The sequence below is a fragment of the Emydura macquarii genome, unplaced genomic scaffold (assembly GCF_026122565.2).
Source record: "Emydura macquarii macquarii isolate MOO-44397 ecotype Brisbane River unplaced genomic scaffold, CSIRO-AGI_Emac_v2 contig_1253, whole genome shotgun sequence".
Classification (NCBI taxonomy): Eukaryota; Metazoa; Chordata; order Testudines; family Chelidae; genus Emydura; species Emydura macquarii.
This window is the reverse complement of record NW_027131390.1, coordinates 19,355,373-19,372,703: the sequence shown is the minus strand read 5'-3', so window position 1 is coordinate 19,372,703 and position 17,331 is coordinate 19,355,373. Positions and strand designations below refer to the sequence as shown.

At 42.4% G+C, this 17,331-nt stretch overlaps 1 protein-coding gene across 3 annotated transcripts in view; it reads left to right on the top strand.

Moving 5' to 3' along the window:
* The window catches only part of LOC137153177 (vascular endothelial growth factor receptor kdr-like), a 168,116-nt gene that overhangs the window by 64,793 nt on the left and 85,992 nt on the right, over positions 1-17,331 (top strand). For 2 of the 3 annotated variants that reach the window (XM_067548279.1, XM_067548281.1), the window contains 6 exons: positions 1,473-1,600; positions 6,584-6,746; positions 8,459-8,595; positions 10,277-10,457; positions 11,443-11,560; positions 14,371-14,546. In XM_067548279.1, the coding sequence (XP_067404380.1) occupies positions 1,473-1,600; positions 6,584-6,746; positions 8,459-8,595; positions 10,277-10,457; positions 11,443-11,560; positions 14,371-14,546 (903 nt within the window). The remainder of the gene's footprint in view (positions 1-1,472; positions 1,601-6,583; positions 6,747-8,458; positions 8,596-10,276; positions 10,458-11,442; positions 11,561-14,370; positions 14,547-17,331) is intronic. The other variant, XM_067548280.1, reaches the window with a different exon arrangement.

Genomic DNA, 17,331 nt, shown 5'->3' with positions numbered 1-17,331 from the left:
ATATTTTCCCTTTTTATAGTTCATTGGCCAATTGTCCAAGTGCACTAGGGATGTTTTCATTGTCCTTAGTCATCAGGTATTTGGCCACTGCTAAAGGCAGGATACCAGACTAAAGTGACCCATGAGCTGGTTCTTACAGATAATATTCATCACAAAGTTAGCCCCATTTTAGGGTAGTTAAACATTCATTTGAAGACTGATCCTAATTTCCCCTGGGCAAATTCATTATTCATAAATGTTCCCATAATGCTTTGGAAGGCTAATTTTCAGACTGTGGGATGTTCAAAAACGTCACTTCAGTTAGTCACTGTTCATCATGTGTGATAGTTATTTTGTGCTGAAGTAGCACTTAGGGGTGCCAACGAGGCTAGGGGGCCTCATGTTGCTATGCAACATACATACACATAACAAAAAGGCCCCTGCCCAAGCAGCTTACAATTAATGTAGAGTGTAGTTGGCAAATAAGTCAGGTGATTTAGTTTCTACTACCTGATTGGCGCCTTAAACTTTATAACAGAACAATAACAGACAGAGGATAAGCAATATCCTAATTTCTATATACATTTTTGGAAGAATCACCATTTGTAATAAAATTCAGGAAACTTGAGGGATTCACTAACATTTTCATGACTCTCTGATGCTCATTTGAATACTTACAAACAACGAACAGTAAATCTCTATGAATCACAGCAAATCAAAGTCAGCAGCTTTATTTGCTAAAACAGTCACAAATTTCATTTTTATTTTTACCAGTCATTCAGCTCTAGTCTGGTCCATTATGGCAAATGCAAAAAAAGCCCTAAAGATCTGCAAGGTCAGCTAACCCACCCCCTTCCCAGTGTAAATCAGATTCTTCTAGTCTGATTTTAGATTTCTCAGGCACTAGGGCTTCTACCACTTCCCTATGGGGAGTATTCCAGAGTCTTCCAGCACTGTAGCATATAGGGCTTTTCCCTTCACAAAGTGAATTTGAAAAGCAGTGTGACGCAAATAAATGCATAGATCAACACAGGAGTGTGATCCTCAGCAAAGCTTTCTGTTTATGATGATAATAATATAAACAGTTTTGAACTTTGGACTAGGATAACACCTTCCAGCCAAGGATCTCAAAGCAATTTTCAAACATTTCAGCCTTCCTGTGAGTTAGGCCTGTATTTTCATCCTTATTTTGCAGCGGTGGAAAACTGAGGTAGAATTACATGCCCAAACTCACATAGCAAGTCTGTAAATGCCAGAATTAGGAGCTAGGAGCTCCGATTTTTAGTCATTGGCTGTAACCGCCAGACTACACTGCCTGCCATGAAGAAGTAAAAAAGTAACAGGTGTAACGTCTCGTGTGCCTAAGGAGGGAATGCAGCAATGTGGGCTCATTATAAGATTCTACCCAAACACAATTACTATGACAATGTTGCAATGCCAGTCATACCAAGGAACAATTTTGCAAACCAACCATTCTGTTCTGTCTCCTGCAGACAACCAGAATCCATTCGTTCAGATTCACCCTCAATATCCCAAAGTGATATATGTATTGAATGCTACCAGAGTGGTTGTCATACCCTGCCGCGTCACCTCACCAGATATCAAACCCAAGCTTCTACCGGTAAGTGGAAATTTCAGATTAATCCAATCCTTATCTGGAGAGCCAAAGCCGGGTACACAACAATAAAAAAGATCTTGTGACGATGGATGCATTTTAGAGCAAAGCTGGTGGGAATAGAAGAATGGCAAAGGCCTCTAAAATCCACTTTAGGCCTTCTAAATTCTTCACAGTGCTTTATTACTGACCCCCACACATGGCCTTTTTTAGTGCTGGGCTGAGTTTATACAAATTATTTCTTGAACTTTCTGAATATGTTGGCAAAGAAAGAGGACAAAATGCTAATTCTTTTGGAAAGTAAAATATCCTGTAAAGAATCTGTCTCTCTCTCTCTCTCCAGCTGAAAGCTAGCCAGGGTTTGTAGTCTTACCTACTCTCACACATTTCTGTTCTATTTCACATTTTGCAACAAAGTGCTAAACTCAGGTGTAAATTGGCACAGCTTTCACTGACCTCGCTAGAGTTTGTAGCTGCTTATGCCAGGGCCTGCATTTGGTCCAAAGAGCTCAGAGCCAGTTTTGCAAATTACAGAAGGAGATGAAAGGATTAAAGCCATAGAGCCTGATTCATGCCCACTGAATGTTTTCATTGACTTCAATAAGTGTCAGCTGAAGCCCATAGAGAGGCGGTACCAGGAACAGAACACAGGTCTCCTGGCTCCCAATCCTGTGCTCTAAATACTAGATGGTGCTTCTTTCCATCTGCATGTTGGATTGATTGCCCTGGAGATGGAAACTGTTTCACCATCCACTGAAGAGATACATCATGAGAAATGGCAGTGCCATTTCCCTCACTCTGCCATTGCCAATCTGCCTCAGTCTGTTCCTGAGAGTCCTTCTCTTGGCATAGGAAAGGAATTAATTCTCTTTGCCAATGCAATCTCCTGCCGCTTAACTAAAAATGCTAACAAGGGAGCCAATAGCTACCAACTGGGGTGGTGGTTTTGATGATGCGAGCGCCCGATCTTCTGGGAAAGTGCAGCTAAAATCTTTTTGCTGCATTAGCTGCATATTTTTTTGCAAGCAGAACATATAAATGTAGGGCCTAATCCTGTGACACAGTGAGCACCTCCTCAGAGGTGCTGAACACCTTCCACTCTTCGTAACTGCAGTATGCCTCCCCCTTCCAGGAAGCAACCAGCACCTGAAATGATTGGGCCCTGGACGCTGCTCCTGCTTACACTGACATCAGTGGCCAAACTCCAACTGAAATCAATGGGAACAGTGCAGGGTCTTATTGCATTACCACATCTCTATTTTTATGTATAATGGGCAGGGGATAAAGTGAGGGGGAATGAGGCTGAGTGCATCTCCTCCTCTTCCGCTTTCAGAACCCCCCTCCTTCCCCTGGCTGGGATAAGCAGTGCTCACCCTACCTCCCACTCATTCTTGGTGGGAGCACTGAGAAATCCCCCTCTTACTAAACCATTATAGGGCCATATTTGTGCATGGAGTATCTCTGCTGACTTCACTGGACTTACACCAGGAATGAACGTGGACCATAAAGCTTGGACCAAGCCCTGAAGTCCTTGAATTTTAAGGTTTATCCCCTTGTTTATGAAGCATTATCCTTTCTTCACCTGGTGTTGAGTCAGTCTCTCTCCCAGTCATTTCTCAGTTCAGAAGCAAATGTCCTCCATTTTGCTACAAGCTGACGCCCTTTGGCGACGGAGATGAATGAAGTCTCAGCACATTTCCCTTGTGAACTGCAAAGGAATCCCGCCCAAGGATTTTTCCGCTTTAACAGGGGGCGGATGGGCGTGGGAGTGGAATTTATAGCCCAAAAGGAAGGTGCTGGTGGGGTCAGGGAGGCGTCGCAGTCAGAGAGGATGCATCCACTTGTGTAGGTGTGTGTTTACCTAGGGAGCCTCTTATGCTATCCTAAGCTTCCTTATATGGAAACCCTGCTCCTTTTTTTCCTCGTGTCTGGGAAATTCCTGCTGCTGTGTGGAGCCACGATGGCTGCTTCCTCTGCAAAGAGGAAGCTTGGAGGGCAGAGGGAATAAAATGACCAGACAAATTTAGAATGTCCTTTCCCAGAATTAATCTCCAATCAGCACTACAGAGGGAAAACACTGAGAGTTCCTTTAGTGTGCGGTTGGCTCTTTTTATCTTTCTTGTATACACAGATATTTTTTAATATTTTATGAAGAAATTTAATATGTGTGCACTGCTGAAAGGCACCTCCTCAATGGGGTTATTTTTGTCTTCTCTTCTCCTGACCATCAAGGATATGAAGCCATCAAACCATGAAATTCAGCTTTCTCACACTTTATTATTCTTGTAGCAAACGTACTTTTTCCATCATAAATTAAGTTCCTTGTGTTACCATTATACTTTAAAATGATTGCTCTCTCTCTCCTTTAAATATTTATGAGAAAGGGTGAAGTCTGCTAATACTAAACAGATCCTAGTTAGCTACATAGCATTTGAATCACAAGAACTCCAGGACTGGACTTGCAATTTAAGCTTTTCACATGCATTTAATGCTGAGTGAATGAGTTGAAAGCTTTAAAATATCTATTTATCCACCAAATAGGTATCACATGAGCAGTGGCTGCTTTTGCAACATACTGCCCTGCCCGGGTGCCTCAATACTGATTTGGAGGAAACCCTCAGAGGGCAATGCAGCCTCCCTGGCCCATCCCAGTCATTGGCCTCTTTGTTGAAACTGCCAAGAAAGGTATCAATTAAGTGCTAGCTTTGAGAGTGTTATTTGTCAGATGGGCACCTGCATACTGAGAAGGCCACTGTGCAACGAACAATCTCTATATATCTAACCTGGATTTGAACAAGATCTGAACTCCTGACCTCTGTGGAATTTAAGATCGTAATCCAGACTTCAGGTCTAAGTTCTATTCCTATAAAAGTCCTGAATCCGTACACTAAATCTTAAACCACTTTAAGGAAGTTCAGACACAGATCTGAAACCTGCAGGTCCTACTGTTCTCTAATTGAAACTATTGCTCTACAAGGGACAACCTGTCTAGCCCCGCCTTCCCCTCCCAATCGCTACTGTGCATCTTATTGGACTTAGTTCACTTACTTTTCATATTTATCATACAGTGCAACAAACATGATTTCAGGCTAGTCAGTGTCATAATTTCACCTCCAATATTACGAGTAACTGCTCCCCAGGCTCAGAGCTGAAATTCATTCCAAGCAGGCTCTTTCCTCCCAAACACTATTTAAATTGCACCTGACATTCACGCCACTCAAAATCATCCCTTGTTTGGAACAGAAAATTAAACCAAGTGCAGCATAATCATGAGAATAACAGCAGGACTATTATATCACTAGTGATGTTCCCACTTGTTGAGCTGGCTCAGGAAAATCCACAAACCTTCTCTGGTGAAACTGTCCTCTTAATTTAGTTTTGAAAGACACATTAGAAACACTACCACCTTTCCTTTCTCTGAGGGGTGTGCACATGGGAAGCAGGGGCGATAGTTAGTTATTGTGGGGCAACTGCAGGTGCTCCCTGGTCATGCCAAACCTCTGATTACATTGTCACTAGAGTTACCACCTTCCTAGCCCCCACTTCTGAACAGTCTCTTCTCTCAAAGGTGGAGATGGGACTTAGCCTTTGACATTTGGTCTAGTAGTTAGAGCTGGAGACTGGGGGTCTGGACTTCTGGTGTCTATTCCCGGGTCTGTCCAGACTCGCTGTGTGATATTGAATAACTCATTAACCATCCTTTGCTTCCATTTGCCTGGCTGTAAAATGGGTGAACCTCAGTGAGCAGCAGGCATTCCAAACTCCCTCACTATTTGTGTTTGATTTCCCAGACCTATTTTTTCCTACAGTTTAAATCCAGGATTTTTCAAGGTTGATTTACAAAAAATCACAAGATTTTGTAGTTAACGGTGAGCCTGTACTGCACATTATCAGTAAAATACTCATCATTCCCATCGCAAAACAGCTAGTCTGATTGAAATGAGTGCTGTACAGCATACACAATTTGCATACGTAGTATATATACGATATCCATGTTTTCATTAGATTTTCTTTATTTTTAATTAACTTTTTCTCTCTCATAGACTCATAGATTTTAAGGCCAGAAGGGACTAGCATGATCATCTAGTCTGACCTCCTGTACATTGCAGGCCACAGAACCTCATCCACCCACTCCTGTAATAGACTTCAAGTTACAGAGAATCCACCATTTACTCTAATTTAAATCAGCAAGTGCCTTGGGTCCCATGCTGCAGAGGAAGGTGAAAACCCCCCAGGGTCTCTGCCAATCTGACCTGGGGGAAAATATTTCTTCCCAACCCCAGCTATGGCGATCAGCTGAACAGTGAGCATGTCGGCAGGACCCACCAGCCAGACACCTGGGAAAGAATTCTCTGTAGTAACTCGGATCCCTCCCCATTAAGTGCTCCATCTCTGGCCATTGTGGAGTTTTCCTGCGAGCAGTCACAGATGGCCACATGCCGTTGTAGGTGATCTCATCCCCTCAGTCCTTTTTTCACAGTCTCATTTAAGTAGAACAAAATCTTGATAACATCAACCTACAATGTTTGGTATGGGTCCAGTTACTCATCTCTAAAACTGCCTACTTCCCAGGGGATTTTTAGGGTTAATGCCAAAGTGCCTGAGTCACTTTAGAAAATGTAACCCTAAGACTCCCAGATCCCACAGAAGGTGGATATTATTATCCTTATTATACAGATGGGGAAAGTGAGGTTCTGAGAGATTAACCTGTTATTTGCTCGAGGCCACACAAAGTCTGTGGGAGCCAGGGATAGAAACCATGCACCAAGCTCTGTTCCTTAAGCACAAGGCTATTATTCCTGCCTTAGGGGCTTGTCTGTTGTACCTCTTGATATTGGTCCAGGTATGCGTGGGAAGAGGCCACCATTGATTCTGAATGGGTTAAGGATGTATCTTGCCTCCAAAGAGGAGAAAGTGTGGCTGCCTCTCTCTCCACTGTGTGAGCAAGGGGAACGTCTCAGCGGTCTCCATCTGTCTCTTCCTTTTCAGCTTCCTTCTTCTTCAGAGTTCAGCTACGGGAGGATGGTGTGGGACCCCAAGAGAGGGTTCATCATCCCCTCTCCTTCTTTCCACTTCTTCAAAGGCATACACATGTGTACCACCAAAGTAAATGGAATTGTGTCCACATCCTACTACATGCCACAGAAAGTGGGTGAGTGACCCTGGTGTGCTAAACAGTAACTGCTACTCACTGTAACTGAAACAGTTCTATTGCTTAGCTAAGCCTTGTGGTTATTATTCCTTTGTTAGCCTCGTTCCAAGCTAACTCTTGGTATGTATTAGAGATGAGTCAAAACTGGAACATTTTATGCACACCCACCTTCCCCTTTCAGCTTTGGTGGTTCTGATCAAATAGAATTTGGATCTGAGCCACCCCTGGTTTTGAAAAATTGCCCAGTGTAGACATGGGACAGAACTGGAATATTTTACTCAAACCCCACCAAAGCATTGTTGGTTTGGATAAAGTGGAACCTAGATTCAAATAACCACTGCTTTGGGATTTGCAAATCCAAGCAGTGGCCTGCTCTGCCCATTTCTGGGTATTTATGGAACTTACAAGATCATGATATAAAATCTCATTTAAATGCTCATTTGCAAGCCTCATGGTTTTTGTTTGGTTTCTGTTGGCACTTTACCACATGCTCTCCACTGTGTTTAGAGATGGGCTCCAGCTGCAGAAGTCAACTCTGGATTTTGAGCAGCCCAAAGTAGAGAGGTGTTTGGGGCTCTGGTTTGGTTTGGCCCATTTCTAAAAATGTGCTCCGTGTTTTGTGTATATTTTCTTCACCTCCTCATAAATTTTAAATTTTACTAGGCAGGATCCATTGTGACTTCATTTCTACTAGGTCATGGCACCCTTCTAAACAATTAGCATTTAGCTTGAAACAACAGGCAGGGAAATTTGTACGGCAGCCAAATGGAGGTTCTGGATAGCTCTTTTTTCAGTGGTTAGAGTAATTATTTGCTACATATGTCATAGACTCAAAGATGGGCCAGCCTGTGAGGACATCAGGCCCCACCCCTATTTCCTGTAATAGTGAGGCACCCTGACCTAGTTCTATTCCCTACTCTGCCAGTGGCCTGCTGTGTGACCACAGGCAAGTCACTTACCCTCTCTGTACCTCCCTTTCCCCATCTATAAAATGGGAATGATACTGACCTCTTTTCTAAAGTGCCATATAAGAGCTAGGTAGTAGTATTATTATCTTACAGTGCTTAAGAGTGTCAGATACCTCAGACCGTAGATAAAAGGATGTGATCCTTACCCTAAGGAGTTTAACAAGTTAACAGCAGACATGATGCATTGATGGGGAGGAGTAATAAAACAGTAGTGGACCAAGATTTTCAGAATTGAACAGGGGCTTTGAGGTGCCCTGTATGAAGGGAAGCTGGTTTTCAGAGGGGGGATACTCAGCACTATATGGAATATACTCCCAAACTGAGGCACCCAACATCACTAGTCACTTTTGAAAATCTCAGCAAGGATTGAAAGAGGAAGGACAAGGGCACAGTCAATTTGGTTATGTGGTGAATGATCAAGGGCTGGAGCCCCAAATGAAGGAGTAAAGAAAGTTCATTAAATTCATCCATTTTAAATTCAGAGGGGAACATATTACAGTCATCCGGTCTGAACTCCTGCATAACACAGACAATAGACCAATGAGATTAAGGGACCTAAATAGTGATCTTGTTTTCAAAAGTGCCTGAGCACCAGCAGTTCCCGCAGACGTCATTAGCAAGCTAATTTCCTGCAGTCATCACAGGAGGAGCAGATCTTGAGGAAGGATTTGAAATTTGGGTCTCCTCTTAAATCCAATTGACGCCCCCTGGGGTAAAGTTTTACCTTTGTTCTTCTCATTTCAGAGGGTAGAATACAGAACCTGGCTTTGAAAGCAAACTCCAAGAAGCTGCTGGTTGAAGATACCCTCAATCTGGAGTGCAGCGCAGAGACCTATTACAATGGACGGATTGAATTTGAATGGCAATATCCTAGAGGGAGAGTGAGTAGCTGATAATTCAAGGCTGTCCCTTTTGGGATTACAGGAGTCAACCATCTGAAAACGAAAGCTCTGTGTTTATGGTGTAGTAAAGCCTACCTTTGCTTTCATTTGTTATTCTTAAAATAAGCAATGAGAGAGCCACAAATGATTGTCTTTTCAGTTCAGATGAGATGAAAACCCAGGATGCTCATGTGAACTCGCTGAACCTCTCTGTTCTGCAAAATTGGGCTGCAAATTTCAGAACTGGATTGCACAATTACCAGGAATTTTTGGTTCTGCAGAGGAAAGCATAGCCTTTCCCGTGTCATTTCAGCTTCCCCAGCTGCCAATGGGAAATAGAGCAGCTGCAGACTGTCTGACCATCCAGCTATCCATCCATCTAGGCATTCGTATAGTGTGTAAAAATGAATCAAAAGCTAAATGGCCTTTCTCACGCCTCACTCAAAGTTTGGTTCAAGTTCTAAGTGAAGATTCAGGCTCTGCTTGTTGGGTCATCTGCAGTTTGACCCCTCAGAATGTTGAGCACTTCCTAAGTCGATCTAATCCCCTTCAACACCATCTTGGGAATCATGGGGTTAGAGCCCATGTAGAATCAAGTCTGTTCAGGGTTGGTTCATTCATCCCTATTTAAGGCTCTGCTCTTGCTAAGTGCTGAGAACCCTGCATTCTCATTTAAATCACGGGCAGCAGCATGTGGATGGAGCCCTAAAATTGCCAGCTCTTAGAATTAGGGCATTAAATATTTCTAAGAAGCAGCAATTCTAAGAGTTCTCCTCAAGGAGAAAGTGCCTAAAGATCAGTGTCTCAATTCAATACCATTTAAAAATATTCCATTTCTGTCCTGTGCAAACCCTTAAAATGGATTATTTCTGGGCTTCTGCAGCATTTCACAGAAAACAAGAATGTTTCATTTTAATCTAATGACTTGGAACCTCTCAAAATGTTGCTTGGAAAAACCTGTGAAATAAAAATGTAAAAAAGAAAAGAAAAATAACATAAAAACTACAGCCTGGCTGGGAAATACCGTAGAATTTTATCAGGATGAAACCAGTGTGGTCCTATAGAATTTTCTCTTTGAAACCTATAGAATGAAAAAGAAGTTATCTTCTTTCTATTGTCTTTCTTTGAACCATCCTCTAGAGTTCTATGTAGCAGGTGTACAAATCCCTAGTCAATTTTATAGGCTCAACAATTTCTATTGAAATTTACATTTCTGTGTCACATTCTCTAGATCTTTTCCATTGGGATGTGGTTGCTAAAAAGATACCTTACTATTTAAGGGATTAGTCTTTCTTCTCCAGACAGAATGATACTAACTAAGAATTAAATGTACACTAGTGCTGGGGGTCACAAAATAACAGGGGTGAAATCCTGGCCCCATTGAAGTCAACAGGAGTTTTGCCATTGATTTCAAATTTTAGCTCTTGATTGGTTCTGTTCTTGTGGTATGTCCACTGATTTACCCACTTGTGTGGTTACTAATGAAGGGCTCCTTGATTTCATTAGGTTGTAAATGCTCCCCAAAGAGGTCTGTCTGCTGCTGTATTATTAGTAACCTACTCTCTGGGGGGAAATATAATTGGGTCTTTGGAGTTTATATCTCTTAACTGAAGGTGTTTGAAAGGATGAACAGAATAAGCAAAATATTAACCCTTTTCTTTTTCTCTGTCTTGTCCCCTAGGATCATAAGCCTATGCCAACTTTGGACAAAAGTCAGCCGGTGTATAAAATTTTCAGTAATCTGACCATCCACAATGTTACCATGGAAGACAGTGGCTTGTATATATGCAGAGTAGTTAATGTGACAGGACTGGAGACCAGTGTAATGGGACTGAAGACCAATGTTACAATCACAATATACAGTAAGTTCCATATCTGAATCAGAATAGTATCTGGAAAGCAGGACTGCTGAGAAGATGGACACATTTAATCCGTAGGTGTCTATCAGCAATGATATCAGCTAGGGTACAGTCACAAGAGTGGCCTATCAATCCTCATGCTTTAGGGCACAAGCTGATCACCAAATGGGATCGGGAAGAAATGTTTCAGCAAAATATATTCTAGAGTTATGGGAAGTTCTGTCTTCTGCCTACACACACAGTATTGGTCTTTGCTGGAAACAGGCTACTGGACAGCAGAGACTCATGAATTTGTTCTGGTTTAGCTGTTTTTATCCTCTTAAATGTTTCTGAAAAGTTAGTAAACTTCTGAAAATGGGATGCGCTGGAATTTGCTTATTTAGTCATGAGTCACTGATATCACAGAGGTCATGTGGGCTCTGGGTATGGCTGGGCCAGAATTTTCAGAAAGGCCCAACATCCGCAGATGGGACCAGATCTTCAAAAGAGCTCAGCGGATTGGGTGCTGAGCACCTCTGAAAGTCTGGCCCTCATTGTGGGTGCTCTGCCCTTAAAAAGTCTGGCCCTTTGAGGTGAAAAAACCAACGTTTGCCAGCGGACACCACAGCTAATGCAAATATCTCCTATTCTATGGAGAAAGAAGGTTATCTTCAGATGCCACCGTGCAGTAGCTGTTGGCAGTGGATGATTTTTTAAATGGCCATCACTGCCACTGGACCCAAAATATGCAGCGAGAGCCTGGCTCTTGTTCTGTTACACACGTACAGAATAGACACAGCTATGGCTGAAGCTTACTGGCTTCTGTACAGTTTTGAAACAAAACCCCCATGGCAGCTTGTCATTCCATTTTACTGTCTGTAGCTTCTCCACATCTATCTTTCTGCCACCCATTCCAGAGCCCATTATATTTAGGGCTGCAGGTATTTATAGGCTGACAAGACTCTTCCATTGCATTACTTGTTTTTTTTTCCCTTAATGTTTGTTTAAGACAAAGCTTTCCTAAGGGTTTCCTACAAGAAAGGACCCTACTACGAGGGTGTGGCGGGACACAAGTTACTGAAACTAGCTGTGAAGGTGGATGCTTTTCCCCGCCCCAGTGTTACCTGGTGAGTATCAGCCCCACATCAGGAAAATTTGATCTTTCCTGTTGGCTTCTGAAAGGGATAAGAAAAGATAGACCTGCCACTTTCTTCAGACATGGCAGACAACGTAGACAGGTGGCCTTGTGGCTAAGTTACCCATGCGGGAATAATTAAATCTGTTATCAGCACTGGCACAGACTCATTGTGTGACATAGTCTTGGGCAAGTCACTTCATCCCTCAGTTTCCTCACTGATAGCCTGGGAATAATGCTACATTCCTAGCTCAGAGCAGAAATGTGAGTCATATGTCCAGGGCACATTGAGACCCTCAGAGGGAAAAGCACAAGAGAGCATTGTCAGTGTTACGGTTAGCAGAGTTCAGCTTAAAAGGAGCCAGTGCCTCCTGGAAGGCTGTGAGAGACATTCTCTGCATGTGAAATCCTGACTCGTCAGCTCATATTTTTGTTTCTCTCCGCTCTATGACTATGGACATTCGCATGAACATGGATCTTTTTACAGAAATGTCCATCTGCTCCTGCCACGGCTTCCCCAAGTCGTAAGCCATATGGGAATACTTTCTGCAGCTGCCAGCTGCAGGGGGTTAGAACTTCAGCTGCAGGTGGGGAGGCAGGACCTGATGATCTCTGAAAATCCTGTTTTCATGCCGTAATAAAAAAAAATAAAATAAAATAAAGCAAGGAGCATGCAGGAAATACTGAGCCATCAGCAGAATCATCCCAAAATAGAATAGGGCTCAAAAGTTTCTATGATGCTTCATAAAATCATAGATGTTGGAAAGGCAAAAGACCTATTAGACCTTCCCCTTCCATTGGAGGAAAGTCCTTTATGGCCTATGCTGCCCGTGGCAATAGGTGAACTTAATTATGGCCTTTGTTCCCCCTATGTATTCAATTAAGTGGCTCAAACAATATCATCTGACTGACCCACAAAACTCCACCATGTCTCTCCTCAATCCACCAATCCCATGACTGTGGCACCCATCACTTCCCCCCAACCCCCGTCCCACAAAGCAAACTAAGGGGAATCCTAGCAAACAATGGCAAATCATTGCAAAATCCTGTGGGCCAATCAAAGGGTACTCCAGTGTGACTATAACACATCACTAGTAAATACAAGATGCAGCACTTCAACAGTCATGAAAGGCATTAATTTCCACCATCTCCCCTTTGGCTCCTTTCTCCTTCCTCTCTGCCTCTTTTTATGGCAAGGGGAAATGTTGGTCAAGACCACCAGCAGTCTATCCCCTACTCCATTGCCTAGAAACCAGACAGCTTCTCAAAAATATGCTCAGATCTGGGGAAGCTCTCTGCCACACTCAGTATATATTGCCATGATGCTGTGGCATGGTGCCTCCACAATACACTTTTCGTTGGCCAACATGAAGTGCTGAGTCTGGGCAACTCAGTGGCAGGATTGGCAGACAGCAGTGGAGTGAATAGAGTTTGGGGTTTGGTTTGGTTTTTAAACAGTAAAACAGTATGAAATTCCACAAGATTCAATTCAAATGTAGGAGAAATCAACCAGCTGTTGCTGAGGGTTTTGGGTTATTTTTTTTTAAGTGATGGGGATGGTTTATGGATGTGGGGATTTTCCCCCTTTTCTCTCTACAGCAATGGTCATTCTTCATGCAGTGGTTGAGAAGGGAAATTGCCATATTTGGGAGTAGTTTGAGACCACCAAAGTTGTCTGGCCTGTGTGTTCTATGCTGCAGCCCTGAGATGTTGATATTGGAGTCCTCGTTAGTGCAGTTGTTTAAATTACTGTACAGGAGACGGTCCAAAACTCTCAGACTGAACACAGTCACATTTCTCCAGCTGGAGTCCCTTCACTGGGTCCCTGAGAAGTTCATCAGCTTGACTTGTGGGTTGTAGTGTCTTGCCTGTTAAATATTTGAAGTCCAAAAGCATCCAAACAACATCACCTTCTACTTGCAGGTGGTTTTACCTATGAATTAGATGAACATTATTCAGAATCTTCTCCCCTTACTCCTTGTTGACAAAGGTTCAAGATCACAAATGCCTCCTGGGAGGAAACAGATTTTCAAAATATTTGTCCAAATAGAATAAAAACACAGCAGGTACAGAGCCAACTTTTCAAACTGGCCTCAGTCACCTTTGAATTGATTGTAAGCTACTGAGGCATAGACTTTGGCTTATTCTGGTGCTGTAAAGGGACATGCATACTCATTGCAATAATAGTAACAGTTAATAACCTGTTCCCTTTATTTGCTTGCTCCAAAACTGGTGGCCCAAGTTTTTGCAAATCCGCAACTTGCTGTGCACATTGCAAGGCTTGGACTGCATATTTGCTATGCTCATCAGATGGTTAGTTGTCTACCCAATTTGCACCTGCAGATGTTATTTACATGTGTCCATCTCAGTTTAAAGCACCTAAAACTTGCTTGTACAATGTTGGACACACACTTTTGAGTATGTGGCCCAGGGTGTGTGTATTCAAGTGGTGCTATCAATTCAGAGGCTAGTTACTTTCATCACAGAGAGTGCCCTTGAATGGGCATCTTTCTGATCTTCTCTTTTCACTGCTGCTGGCTGAAAAATAGAAAACAAAGAAGCCAATGTATTCCCATCAATTTGGTGAGGATGGGGAAGGGTGATACATGTAAGGTATATTTTTTCCATTCAAGCACCAATGACAGACTGGGATTCCCTACAGCTGTTGCAATAGGACAGCAGTCACAATTTACCTATTTAAATCTGAATTTGGATAATGGTCAGGCCCTCTGCTGTGTACTAGGGCTTGCCTGCATGCAGTGCTGACAGTCTTCGTTTGGGTCTCCTTGCTGTTCAAACCAGGTATAAAGACGGGAAGCCAATCAAGGAGAACCACAGTTGCTACGAACCAGATCCAATGAAGTACAAGCTGGGCATAAGGGATCTGAGACCAAAGCATGCCGGGAACTACACCATAGTCCTGAGCAACACTAAACATGGCTTATATGAGAACCTCACCATGCAGCTAATAGTGACAGGTAAGCACCTGCTATTTCTAAATAATTCTGTTGCTGTCTCCCATTACGATGCCATTTTGCTTGCCAGGCCAAGCAGGAACATTGAGCAGCCTTCGACATTTCCCTCTGTTAAACTGATATGATGCCAGACTCAAATAGCACCAACATAGGCTGCCCAAGTTTTTCAGAGTTCAGACTGGGGCAAGGCAGTACTGGTGGATCAGAGCTGATGAGAGTTCCTCAGAGGTGGGAAGATGAGGATCACCCTGTTCCAAAAGCAACACTGATTTCCAGGCCTGTGGGTCCCCTCTAAGAATGATTGTGCCTTTTCCCTGAATGGTTTTCTCAGGGATTACCTTGAGTTATGTGGGAGTGGAGAACATATCCTGCATAAACTTTATGGTGTTATGGGGCACTGACTTATGCATGGATGGACAGCCGTAGTTCATTCAAGAAGTAATTCAATCCAAAAGGGAATGCCATTGTGCTCCATTGTTCTAAAACAGTGGAGTGCACTTTTAGAACTAGACCTGACATTCCAGATTGCTCTGGTCACTCTAGAAAAATATTTGTGCAACAAATAATCCACAGTGCCTGGCCACCTTATATTAAAATATAGCCTGTATCCCAGAGAGTCTGATCACAAGCTGCTATGTAAGACACATCGCGGAGTGTCTGGTAATAGATGGTTACCTATAATATAGTCTTTGGTTGTGGATTTTCACTCTACAGATAATTCACATTCCAGAGTGTCTGGTCATAGATGATCACCCTGTACTGGACATACTTAAAACATGCTCCATGTCATTCCATGGCTATCTATGCTTACCACAGTTAACACACATTCCAGAATGGTGAGGTGACAAGTAAGATGTGTCAAGTTAAGCCTGGGTCACATAAAGCCAATTAGTTTCCAATGAACCATTATATCTAAGGAACAGACCATATGATCTTTTTCCTCTCTCTCTAATCTGTACCTTGGCATTGTGTGGAGAAAAGCAATAGTTTGAAAGTGAACAAAGAAACATTTAGGCTTAATATTGGGGGGAGGCAAATTCCTAAAAAGTGAGCTCTATTAGCCTGGGGAATTATTTCCCAAGAGAAGTACTAGAAGCTCCATCCCTTGGGATATTGCAAACTAACCTGGAAAAAGCAGTGGAGAACATCCTGTAAGGATAGGAAAAGGCCCACATGGGTTGGGAGAAAAGGAACTAGATGAGCGCCTGCCTATGTCTTTTCTGTCATCTATTAATCTGTAGAAATACTCTTATCCACAAAGTCTGTATTTTATTTATTGTCCTTTATGTAGCAGGAACATTTGAGAGACAGATTTATTTTCAAGGGAGCCCTGGGAAAACTGAAGCAAGCTACGTGCATTGATGGGGATTCTTTTGTGACAGATGGAGAAATAAATATATGAATCACACTTATTAATCTCCATCTCTTGGAAGGTGTAAAAAATAGCCACATTATCTCACTGTGCATCCATTGCCTTGCCACCTCACTTCTATTTGATTTAGCTTGGTGGAAGAAAGAGATTGAATCATGAAGGAGAGAAGGAGTTTAGTGAAAGTTAGTTCTGCTTTCTTTTGTGCTTCCTGAGTTTCAATCAGGCTGTAACAAAGAAAAAGTTACTGATGTTGGTTTGTTTTCGTTTCAATAGTGAACGCTTTTTTCCCTTCCCTTTATTCTCTCTACGTCTAAAAATATTCCACATTATGCACTATTGTATTGCATGTGTGCTTCTACGCCCCACAACTTCCAGCCATTGTGCATTTCTCATTTTCACCTTTCACACAGACGTATTGCCTGATAAGTGGGGAAAGGAATAAGGAGACACTAAGGATAAAATCCTGACCCCATTGATGTCAATGGCAAATCTCCCATTGTAATCCGGGGTCCCCAAAAACATACACAGTAGAGAGCAATCCTGCACTAGAAAATGGATGAACTAAAGGTCTCGGTGGGTCTTTTCCAGTCTGATTTCTGTACATTTATTCTGCCTCTACCAAACAGTTATTTTGAGCACATTGTTTGTGAGTTGATCCCAGTTGCTGATGTTCTTTGTTAGCTGAGTAGTGTGAATGATAATTTTTCAGCTTGCCAGTTGTTCTTGCAGTGTTCATTGTGAGTGTATATTGGTTACTCGTCATGTATGACTGGTCATCTTGGTCACATGGTATGATTTCTGCTGCCTGGCTGGATGATACATTTTAAACTGGGGATACTTGTTTGCATGCAAAAAAGGGTGTTCAGTGGAAGAGCAGTCATTCCCCAAACATTTGTACAAACAAAAACCCGTATGCACGAATGCTCATGAGTATCCAAGGAAAACATGTTATTGCAGGATTCAACCATCTATGGCTATTAGCTGTTTTACATATCCTTTCATCTTTGTGTGTGTACACAGTGTACTTGTGCATAACATACAAACAGAGCATTTTGCTCATCGTTAGCCTTTGTCAGAGATCAACACAACACAACAGAAGGCATTAATCAGGAATAATTATTGCAGAGAAACAATGCCATCTATCATGATACAGCAAGTCCAAAAGCTCCAGGAATATTGCTGATTGGTAAACGGCAGACTGATGTTTCATGTAAAGACAGTGGAAAAACAAATAGCAGGTGTTTCTTTTTTGGTAACAAAAGATCATCCCAGAGATGAAGAATGTTCACAGAAAAATATCTGGCAAAGAGCACAATTGTTTTTAATATGGTGGCTGCAAGTAGAGCGGAAACTAGACTTGCCAGGGATATGAATTACACAAAACTCCCATCTAATCATCCCTGCCTTTGCCAGTCC